Source organism: Oryctolagus cuniculus, chromosome 4, assembly GCF_964237555.1.
Source record: "Oryctolagus cuniculus chromosome 4, mOryCun1.1, whole genome shotgun sequence".
Lineage (NCBI taxonomy): Eukaryota > Metazoa > Chordata > Mammalia > Lagomorpha > Leporidae > Oryctolagus > Oryctolagus cuniculus.
The window spans coordinates 106,247,490-106,260,042 of NC_091435.1; the positions used below are offsets into that span (position 1 = coordinate 106,247,490).

The window sequence follows — 12,553 nt, forward strand, 5'->3', positions numbered from 1 at the left end:
TCCAGTTCGAGTCTTGCTGCTAATGTGCCTGGGAAAGCAGTGGAGGATGGCTCAAGTCCTGGGGCCCCTGCACCTGGGTGTAAGACCCAAAAGAAGCTCCTGGTTCCTGGTTTCAGTCTGGCCTAGCCCTGGTCATTGCGGTCATTTGGGGAGTGAAACAATGGATGGAAGATTTCTCTGTTTCTCCTTCTCTCTGTAGCTCCGCCTTTTAAATAAATAAATAATAATACAGGGCCGGCGCCACGGCTCACTAGGCTAATCCTCCGCCTAGCGGCGCTGGCACACCGGGTTCTAGTCCCGGTCGGGGCGCCGGATTCTGTCCCAGTTGCCCCTCTTCCAGGCCAGCTCTCTGCTGTGGCCAAGGAGTGCAGTGGAGGATGGCCCAAGTCCTTGGGCCCTGCACCCCATGGGAGACCAGGAAAAGCACCTGGCTCCTGGCTCCTGCCATCGGATCAGCGCGGTGCGCCAGCCGCAGCGCGCCAGCCGCGGCGGCCATTGGAGGGTGAACCAACGGCAAAGGAAGACCTTTCTCTCTGTCTCTCTCTCTCACTGTCCACTCTGCCTGTCAAAAAATAAATAAATAAATAAAAAATAATACAAATCACTGTAGTATGATTTCTTACATTGGTCAATCTCTAGAGTAATACTGATCATATTCATTCATTCTCCTTGAAATCAGGAACTTAAAGAAGCTCTTCATAATGCTGGTTTGATAAATTACATTACAAAAAATTGAAGCAAAATTGACAAATTGTCCATGCTGCTCTTTGTATGAAAGACAAAGGCTCATAATCACCTGAGTCAGCCATGGCTGAACTGGTCCATGAAATCTAAGAGCAAAATATGTGCTCAAGACACTGACCACTAACCATCACTTTAATGAGGTACAGGCCATGCTTTCAGTATCCTTAGCAGAATGTCAACTTTGATCAAGGTCCAGGCCAACCCAAAACATTTTTTTAAATGCAAATTGAGTCATGTCACTTGGCTGCTCAATGTGTTATAATTGTCTCTCATGGTTCTTAGAAGTTCTAAATTTTAAACACAGTGCTGTACAGTCTGTTCCCCATGTTTTCAATTGTATTTAACACTATTCACCTTTTTCTCAAACCAGTCTAGCTGTGTTTGCTCAGTGCTGGTTCTTTAACACACCAAGCTTCTGCCTTCTGACTTTCACTCTGACCCTCTTCTCTGCCAGCAACTCTGTCTCCACGTGGATTGGCATGTATTAACCCTTTACATCCAGTTTAAATAATAGTTTCTGAGCAAATATCACATTAGCAACTATTTTAAGCTTTGGAATGCTATACAATAATAATAAAATAATCCTAATATAAATGCAAAATAATCAGGTCATGATAAAAAATTTTAAAAGGGAGATGATTTGCAACATGGGGGCTCCTTTTAGATTGATGAACATGGTGGACTCTCTAAGTAGATGAAATTTAAATCAAGATCAGGAGAGTAATGAATTGCATCCACAAAGATATAGGGCCAAGGGAACATCAAATATAAAATCCCTAAAATGGGGATGTACTCCATGTGTTAGAAAAGAGAAATATATGGCTGCAACAGAAAGGAAAAGCATCTGAGATGAACTAAGAGATACAGGCCAGGACCTGGTCATGCAAGGTTTTGCCATTTAAGACAGGGAGTTCGAATTGTATACTAAGTGAATAATGGGAAGCCATGGGAGGGTGTTAAGCAGAGATGTCAGCTGGTATAATTTATGTATTTAAAATACAGTAGTGCTTTGCAGTATGAATAACAATAATGAAATGGTGTAACCTAGAAGTTCAGGAAAAATTGACTTAGATTAAGGAAAAATGCAAAAAGGAACCAGATTCAGGATGAATTCTGTAAATGTTCAGTAAGAAAATGTGATGAACTGTATGTTGCACACAAAGGAGAGAAATGAATCGGGGAAAATCTGGAGCTTTTGCTTGATCATCCAGATTAATGGCAAGGCTAATGCCACCAGTACAGTATTCTGCTAACACACCGGCTCCACCACTTAATACCACTTGACCTGTATGACTGTGAATAAGTTATTTAGCCTCTCTACTCTTTTGTTTATTCATTTATAAAAATCTGGAAAAAAACAAGTCTACCTTGTGGGGATTCAATAATGTATTTTTTATGATCTATATAATACAGGTTTTACAATGTAAGTCTTCAATGAACAGGGCAATTATTATTTCTGTTGTTGCAATTATTATTATAACCTAGATATGGAAGACAATGAAATAAGAAGGCTGTGAAATTCAGCATACTTTAGCCATGCTAGTTGGAGATCATCATTAGACATGCACAAGGAGAGGTCAGTAGATTCCAGAGTTCAGTGAAAGGGTAATCCTTGAAGACGCATTTTGGAAAATTCACTCCTATGCAGAAAACATGAAGTCCCCCAGGGAGGCATTGGAGAAGAAGAGAGACAAGGGTTCTGCTAATGACACTGAAATATTTGGAGGTCCGGGTAAGGAGAGGAGCAAGCAAATGAGACTAAGAATCAAGCAGTGCATTAGTGTATATCCTGGGGTGATGCCAAGGAAGAAGCAGACCAAGAAGGAGTAGTTAACTATCTACTGTGCTAGGGAGAGATCAGGTAAAAACAGAAAAACAAATGGGCAGTGGAATTGATAATATGGAAGTCCTTGGGAAGGACATGACAAGGGTTTTCTCAACAGAATGTAAGAAAGGACAACTTCGATGTCATCTCAGGGATACCTTTTCTGAGTTCGCTGGGATAAAGTAATTCCATACTAATTGCATTTGTCATTTCTCAAGCACTTTTAGAGGTACTTTCCTATGTAAAGTTTATCATTTTATGAATTTTCTATCTTCCCTAAAGCTAGTAACGTATTGCACAGTCATATTCTATCTGGCTTTTCACAATACACTCAATCGTGGAATTCCTCACACATAACTGTTCAATTTGGAGTGAATGGATAAATACTGAATGAATAAACAAATTAATGACCTTATATGACTGTAACTAAAACATGTTTGTTTCTTTGTTTCTACTAACACCTGCATTTACTGGCATGCATACTCTCAGGTTATCTCTAAGTTTTTGGCATAACTAAATAGGTGCTTTAGTTCCAAGCCACCAAAAATCATTTTTGAGAGGTGGGTAAGCAAAAATAATGAATTGTTTGCCCATTTTGCATACTATAACTACAGATCTATTTTTCCCCAAAGGAACTGCTCTAGCATTTTATTTTAGTGAGCAATCTAAAAGGCATTACCATCTCACTCTCATTAAAGGCCAGTTAACACAACCAATATTTGAGAAAAGCAATCCATAGTTATCTATACAAGATGCCCAAGCATTGTTCCAAACTGACATACAGCTCTACTCTATTCTACATGAAATCATCAAGTATCTTAGTTGTATTGCATTTGGCTATGACTTTGCTGAAATGACACTATAAAAGTTGTGAGCATTTGTTATTATGTGTTTGGTTTTAATAGAAGTTTACTGCAAATAATAACAATGATAAATTTCTCTAACTTCTACCAATATGAAGATTATCACACAATTCCTATATTGTTTCATGTTCCAAAATAAAACAATACAATTTATATAGCAAGTTTCTCTGTAACATAAAATGAGAAAAATGTATTTACATATTTATTTCTGATGAGAATATATGTTCCCTTTTTGATAATGATAATTTTGAAATTCTTCATTTTTTTTTTTACTATTCTCCTGGAAAGCTAGGAGCTGCATTTATGTTCATGATATACGTATTTATGGCCTCCATATCTTTATTCAATATTCAAATGTAATCTTAACCATCTGTTTCTATGTGCGCATTTTTTACAGATTATTTTCACTTTTTGAGGTACAAAGATTATGAATAAATTTAAAGTAATTCTTTTCTCTTTCCTTAATCTCTGGATGTGGTCTGGTTAAATGCTATCTAGTCCATGAAGATAGTCTGGACTCCAAAAACAGATTGACTGCCTTTCCTTCTACTTCTGAAGAATACATTTGGACATGTAGTAGGATTTTAATATAAATGTAATATTTTTTATATCTTACACTCAAATATAAGCCACATTTGAGTTTTTTTTTTTTTTCTTTTAGAGCCTGGCAGAAACAAAAATAATTCACGAAATAAGAAAAACAAAGACAAAACAGTGTACTGCTTGAAGAACTAACATGCTCTTTAAATCATGAACATAACAAAGACTTTTAGAAAATCTTGCTCCTGGACTACTTAAATAGAAATATAAATCTCAGTCATTGAATCCTTATTAATCTATCTAATATTATACATTTCCTTCCTTTTTCTATTGTTCTGATTTTTCTTCTTATATATCAAGTGAATCTATGTGTAAATCAATTAATAAAATTTATTATATAATATAAAGTAGAATATCAATTATTATTTTATACTGTTAATTTCTCACTTCAAATCAAAATATCTTTATAGATTATATTGTCTTTACTTTTATCCCTCATATAACATGCATGTTGCTGGAAACAAACTTGATGATTGGCCATACCAAAGTATTTATTCCTGTCATTTCTCTGCCAATATGTGGTCTTATTATTGTACACACAATCTAGTTTTACTAATCAAGAAATCTCATTAACAAAATCTAATAGAGTATAAATAAATTTAGGTGTTCATTAAAATTGATAATGTAGTAAAGGTAACAAAAATTTAAGTAATTTAGCTTTATGTGGCATTATAAAGTAAATTAAATGTAATTCTTCAAATACAAGTAAATGGGCTATGCTTCAAAATAATTTTTTCATGGATGGGTAGTATAGATATTAGATTTCTAAGTACTTAATTAGATCGTTTTCCCAAAACTTGCAAAATACAGAAATCCACACTTCTGAAATATTTAACACATATTTTCCTATATTAAACCACATGGACTAGAATTATGACCTGCATAAAATCCTCCAAAATATCCACATCTAGATAAAAGTTACTTATTAAATTTCCATCAAACACAATCTTATGTTTGCTAAAGCTAAATTTTCATAGTAGTGTTAAAATGTTTCTTTCACCTAAAATGTTAAATTATGAATATACTCTAAATTTAGAGAAATGACTAAAGCATATTTAAATGCCAAATTGCTTGATGTATTTTTCAAGGTTTGAAAATGCATTATTATTTGCAGTTTCTATTTTCAAAAATCCATAATGTACAATATCTCATCCACACAATGAATGATTTTATATTTTTTTTGAATTCTTGTCCATTAGAACACACATACAATCAGAACATTTAACACTGGTTATTTTTCTCTTTAAGACATAAAATTCCAACATTTCTCTGTTGGTTTCCAAACTGTTAGGTTTTATTAATCAGGCACTTGATATTAAAAGTTACTAATAACTCTTACAAATGCATTTTTGAGGTCTTTGTAACCATGTGTTTAATGACAGATGTTGAAGAAAGTAAATAAGGGGAGTTATGTGAAAAGTACCTGAGGACACAAAAGGTATACAGCCAGAACTGAAGGTCTAAATGCTGAGTTATAATCAGGGTCACTAAGAACTTAGGGTAAAACCGGAGAAGACAGCTTAGCATACAGAGTACTTTATGGCTCGGCCTTTTCGTCAGCTTTCTTAGCAGTTTTTATAATCACCATCACAGCATTTCCAGAGGGAAAATCATTCACAACACAATAGCCAAAGTGTGTGCTACCTCTCCCAAGTAAATGACCGAAGAGTTGGTGGAGGATCTTCCTCTGACCCATCACTAGCTTGTTCAGAGCAATAGCATTAGAAGGGGTACTTGTTTTTTAACAAACAAAATACTTTTTTATAATATCAAGTGCTTGAAACTCGACCCTTGGGCCCTGACTGGCTGCATGAATATTGATTGAAACATCATCATAGTTCTACTTATTACTACAAACAAGAACCCATAAAGATCTCTCCTGCTCATGATGGCAAATATAAACCAACAGCAACTGTATTGCTTGTTCCAGACATTCTCATCCTTTTTGCCAATCACCTCAGAGTAACATTATTAATAATTAACAAGCTTTGACTTTGGACCCTACAATTTATTTCCTTCACACCAAAATACTGGCATCAAAAGACAGCTCAGGATTTTCTCTGATGAGAGTTTCAGTATTATTTCCTACTGATTTCCAACATTACCCAAGTACAAACTGTTACTGTTAGACAAATTAGTCACAAGAATCAGCTCAGAACTCTAGTTGGTACTGGACCTACGTTGGTACAGAACTCTACATTGTTACTGATCTGCCGGTGATGCAGCCCTCCTGCATTGTGATAAACCATGCCTAGGAATGTCTTTCTTATGAAGTGATCCATTTAAATATGTTTTCAGAAGGCCCAAGGAAAAAGGTTACCAGAATACATCTGTTCTAGAACTAATGTTCTAAGATGCATCTGAAAATGTTTTGCTAACAACACTACCCTGTCCTATTGAGAAGCATTTCTCAATGCTGTCCCCTGTAGAACAAAGTTGAATTGATTATTATTTGTGTTTATGAAGACTTAAGGACCCAACTAAAGCTTAAAACCTAAATTTCAGTAGCCAGAAGAAATATTTGACATCAGGAAAACTATCCTTCATCAACACCAACATATTTGTCAACATACAAATGTAGCAATTGATAGAGTTCTTCATTTTTGAGCTGGTCAATCTATTGTCCTGTAATCCAATCATGCAATATGGACTTTAAAGACAGGATATAGGCATGAATATAAGATTCAGTCTGGATCAAAGATAAGTGTTCACCAGTTATGAATATTAAAAATTGGACATTTATATTAACAACATGATTTTATGACATCTTACTTCATGTGTGTATAACCAATAACACAAAGAGGTGTCATAATGTCTGGCTGGAAGATTCTTTTAACTAATCACAAAACTTACAAGATGTTCAATTGTTCAAGAACACTATTAACCACATTTTGGCATTTAGTTTTAAGTTTTCAAACTGCAAACTAGTCACTGCTCAAGATTTTCAATTTAATAAATTCAAAAATATATGAGAATCATAGTCAAAAGGCACAACTGTGCTTAAAGTAAGATTATAATTAAATCCATGAAAGATATTGAAGATCCTCATATTCAAATGTGACAACATTAAGATTTTTAAGAATAATTATGAGCATTTCTTTACATATCTTCCAATATAGAGTTGCAATGCATGATTAAACATAATGGAGGAATTGAGGTGTACTTAAACAATGTTCCAGAAATAATTTATGCTTACACTGATGTAAAGTATATGCTGTATCATCCAAATTTCAAAATAGCAACTAGAAAAAGATCAAAATTTCAACTTCACATTGTTAAACTATCTCCTTCCCCAAGATAGCTGAACTTGAGGAACAAATATACTATTTTTTAGCTTGAGAGTCTGATGTTATAAAGTCTGATGATACAAAAAAAAAAGATTACTAAACCTGAAAAGGAAAAAATAGATTCTCAACATGATATGAATATATATTAATGGTAATTATGGAAAAGAATAATTCAAATTCATTTTCCAAATATTTTAAAGAATAAAAGAGGTGCCTCTTTGTATCTGAAGAAAATTACAAATTGTATTCTTGTAAGTCTATAGGATATGATAAAACAGATAAAAATTACAATTACAAAAATAGATTATTTTGTGGATGAGTTGTGCTGCTTTAGCAAATTCTGTTACTAAAATACCAGGGATAAAGATGAAGTAATTTTACTCCTGAAATTATGACAACATTGTAACTTTATACTGTTTATCTTTTAAAAATTAATTATCACATGAAACATGCTAATTTCAGACTACCTGACAAGTTACTTTGTAAATAATATTTCTCCATATTTTTCTTTAAAATCAAGAATCTCTACTTAGGTTTTATTTCCTAATTTTTATGGGCTCAGTACACATAACTGAACTGACATATTTGTCATCTTGTGAAATCATCGTATGATCTCTAAAATAATCTAATCAAAGTTAATTCAAAGAAAATATCCCTAAATATATGAGACTCTCCCAACTACCCTCCCCCTGCTCAGTTGAAAAACAATCACTCCACCAAGCCAAGCCAAACACATATTGTAGATGATTACATGAAGTTATTTAGCTCATGGCAAACCTTAGGCAACTTTATAGCATAGTAAAAAACAAAAGTAGAAGAAGGAAAAATCTGTTCAGGAACTAACTCATCTTTAGGAAGGCCCTGCCACTGTTGTCTTTCATAGTTTCATAAAGCCAAACTAGGACATAACATTCCTCAACAACAGAAACAATTTTATTACCTTTTTGTTTCAAATCTTAAGCCCTAGCTGTCCATTATCAAATACTTTTGAACATTAGTAGTATTCATTTACATATTAAAAAAGCAACAAGCACAGAACAAAGAGTGGAATAATAAGAAGCAAAACAAAACTATCGCGTACTTCATGGATTAATGCTGAAAAACAAACAAAAAGAAACTTCTTACCAAGTACTCCAAGTCGATAGTTCACGGTGATGACGATCACGTTGCCATAACTTGCCAAGACACTGCCATCGTATAAATTTCCAGTACCTTCCATATAGGATCCACCATGGATGTATACCATCACTGGTTTGGGACCCCCACTGTCCCGAATATCTGAAAAACAATTAAGTGGCATTGTTCTTATTCTCAAACAACATACAGAATGGAACAGAGTACATTTTCCAACTGCTATTTTATGGACAATAGGGCATGATTTTAATATACTTCCTTAGATTGCTGTTTTGTTAAAGTGTTTCTTAAGCAATTCATATTTAAAGCTATTGCAGGAAACAGCAATAGGCATCCATTACTTTCTGTCTAAAATTTTGTTTATAAGTCATAAACTGAATAACAAATTTTGGACAAATTGATAGGTGTGAATTTTAGTGCATTTTGATTGATTACTGAAGTGACAGTAAAACTGAAAGAAATAATAGCATGAAAATGACTCCTAGTGCTACTTTTAAAAACTGTTATAGACCTTACATAGAATTTATGAATCATAAATTAAAGACAATAGTATCATTGCTATTTTGAATAAACCTGTTCTATTTTTTTATTGATGGAAAAGTTTTGCGTCTAATGCAACACGGCTACATTAAGTCATTTATGCTTGGATTTGTGAACATAATTACAGTATTGTATTATTCATTGCACACAGTCTCACTTCACTATTTAAGCACTGCCAGATGAATGCTTAGGCAGTAAAGTCATATGCATCCGTGCTTTTGTTTTTATTGCTTTTAAGGGAATATCATTTAAATGATATTATTTGCAAAGTCCAGGCTATCAACTCATTCCACATTCTACTTACCCCGACCTTTGGGAAAAGAGAATAGATTAATTATATATTTCTTTTATCTCTTTGTGTAGCTATTGTACTCTTTTTAACCTCATTTCAGCTCTATGTTTTATCATATACATAATGAGAAAGGATAAAGCGAAGTTCAAGTGCTAAAATTTAGGGTAACCTTAAGGTAATTTTTTTATTGCTCTCAATTTTACTCAACTATGTTTGCTTTTCTAAAATTGTTTCTGACCACTAGGTCCCTTACAACAAGGAAATATAATTTGATTGTAATCAGTATTTAAAATCTACTAATTTCTATAAATTAAAATGTTAAACTATACACAAATATGATTTTAACTATTATGTAGATTATTATGTATATATATGACTGTGAATATACACAAGCAAAAAGTATTATTATATAATAGCCTATAATCTTTTATATCCATAATTAAAGGAAAATTGCATCCAGTGTATTATCTTTCCCTTTGAATCCAATATTGAAGAGTATAATTTAAAGGTATGGTTTGGTTCCTCTGCATTTGGTATCTGTTTTGTCAAACTTAATTTTTCCACATTTTTACAGCTCAGGTGCCAGCTTTTGAAATGGATTCATATGAAACAAATTCATTGAAAGAACTGGTGATTATATATTTTGAGACTGCTTTACATTGACTGTTAAAAGAAAGGCTAATGTAAACAGCTAGACTCTTCTGCTCTAATGCTAATGTGATTTCTTTAAATGAAAAATCATTTCAGGATCAGGAATTGCAACACAACTTCTTGTCCATATTTTCAACTTGGGGTAACATCTCATTTTAGAACTTGGAGACTTTTTATGGCATCATTATCATCCCAGAATAATCTAGACACAGACACTACATCTGTGACAAGCAGACAGCAAAGTCACTGGTCTCCTTCTAGGACTACCTGAAATCAGGAGCCTTCAAAGCTGATCATCTTTCAGGTGCCTGACCACTTCTCAAGGGGTCATTTCCAAAAGAAAAGAAAAAAAAAACAAAACACCATGCCTTTCCATCACAATCTGTCCTGTGAATCCATTCTAGACGTTCCTGGAAGGCAGAGGAGACATGAACGTGGGGCCTGGCCCTGAGGTTATAGCTGGCCATTATTAGGCTTAATGCCAACAGAAACTATGGAGTGTGTGCCTGTGTGCCATGTGGGGATGGGCCTATCATTCACCCAGTTCATTGACAAGGTCTCCATGAGAGCCAGAGCAGACTGAAATGACAGCTTTTAAGTGGTGCAGGGCACAGGCCTGGTAAGGCTGGGAAGAGGCAGAACTGGGAAGTAGGACTTGGGAGTGTCACATTGCTCTCTCTGCTACAGACCGGTCTCCACTCCCTCTTCTGCATGGTGCTGAAGGCTTCTGCTGATTTTAAAGGTGACCTCAAAGAGTTTCCTGCCTCCAAGCTTCAAGCTGCCTACTCTCTCTGACTGGGGCAGTGGAGGGTGTATTTGTATTTGTTGTGCTGTAATATTTTCACATCCTGCAACTTCATACTCAAAAAAAAAATTTTTTTTTTGACAGGCAGAGTGGACAGTGAGAGAGACAGAGAGAAAGGTCTTCCTTTGCCATTGGTTCACCCTCCAATGGCCACCGCAGCCGGCGCGCTGTGGCCAGTGCACCGCGCAGATCCGATGGCAGGAGCCAGGTGCTTCTCCTGGTCTCCCATGGGGTGCAGGGCCCAAGCACCTGGGCCATCCTCCACTGCACTCCCGGGCTATAGCAGAAAGCTGGCCTGGAAGAGGAGCAACCGGGACAGAATCCGGCGCCCAGACCAGGACTAGAACCCGGTGTGCCGGCGCTGCAAGGCTGAGGATTAGCCTAGTGAGCCGCGGCGCCGGCCGCATACTCAAAATTTTTTTAATGCCTTAGAAATTTTTGTAGAATCATTAACTAAAGCACATCTGAATATCACTAAAATCTCAGTTTCATACTTTCATACAAAAAAGACTATTATAAATTTGCCTTAATTTCATTGTATAAACATGCTAGCCTATCTCACTCAAGAAAATGTCTTGCTTTGCAATAATAAGAGGAGGATGCTTTGACATAGAAACCATCAGCTAGACACAGGGAAACTTACACTTATTTTTTACTTGAAAATTTGGGAGAGAAAATGGTATCCATTCATTCATGAAGATTTGGGGGCTTGTGGGTTTGTGGAGAGATTAGACATACACAAAGAAAGTATTCCTTTTGAAACTGTTAAATTTTGCACATTAAATGCCTGCTTGCTACATACAGTTTTAGCTGCTTATTTATTTTTTTAGTGTGGTTGGCAATGAAACAGCAATAATAAATTATTAAACTGAAATCATTAACTGACTGTTCACAGCAGACACTGTACTCTGCTAATTGTATGCTTGGAGGTAGCACAGAGGGCGGCTGTTTCAGAATTCTTCTTTAATTAAAATTACATAGAATTACAAAGCACCAACTGTGAACAGTAATGAGATCTTGGTAAAACCATTCTGTTCACCTGGAAAACAGTGCAGGCCCACATTGAGAAGACCTGCCACATTTTATACTAATAACACAGGAAGTGGACATTGCTGAGAAACAATGCAAATGTGACAGAACATTCTAGGAGCTATTTTGAGTGGAATCTCTTTATTCTTTGATTCTCAGACTTAAAAGATTACAGATATCTTGAGTTGATGCTAATTGCCAAACTGTGTTTTCAAACTTTTCAAAGATTTAAACCTTGATGAAGAACTTAATTCCAGAAAGTCAAAATTCTGATGCTTTGTTGTCAAAACACATCTTTAACTTGAAATAAAGCTGAGGTTAATGCTAGAAGACATTTAATTATTAAAACTAATAAGATTAATGAATATATTTTATTGCTTTAAAATTGAGAAAGTAGAAATTTTCTATTAGAGAATAACTTGAATTCTTTAACTCATCTTCGATTTAACTTTTTATAGTATTTTATATTTATTATATTTATTTAGACTTTACAGAGTATAGGTCTTCTTGATATTAATAGTAAATATGAGAAGTTTATAATTATTTACTATGTTTTAAAAAATAATTAGCATTTTGAGGTCAGCATTGTGGTATAGCAGGTGATGCCTCTGCCTGCAACACTGGCATCCCCCTGGGAGCAGGTTTGTATCTCAGTTGCTCCACTTGTGATGCAGATCTATACTAATGGCCCAACTATCTGGGCCTCTGCCACCCACTTGGGAAACCCACCCACATGAAGCTCCTGGCTTTGATCTGACCCAGTCCTGGCCATTGTAGCTGTCT

The 12,553-nt window shown here is 35.1% G+C and overlaps 1 protein-coding gene across 10 annotated transcripts in view; it reads right to left on the bottom strand.

Moving 5' to 3' along the window:
- NLGN1 (neuroligin 1) overlaps nucleotides 1-12,553 on the bottom strand; it is a 926,201-nt gene that overhangs the window by 477,297 nt on the left and 436,351 nt on the right. For all 10 annotated transcript variants that reach the window (XM_051859134.2, XM_051859135.2, XM_051859137.2 and 7 more), the window contains one exon: nucleotides 8,445-8,597. In XM_051859134.2, the coding sequence (XP_051715094.1) occupies nucleotides 8,445-8,597 (153 nt within the window). The remainder of the gene's footprint in view (nucleotides 1-8,444; nucleotides 8,598-12,553) is intronic.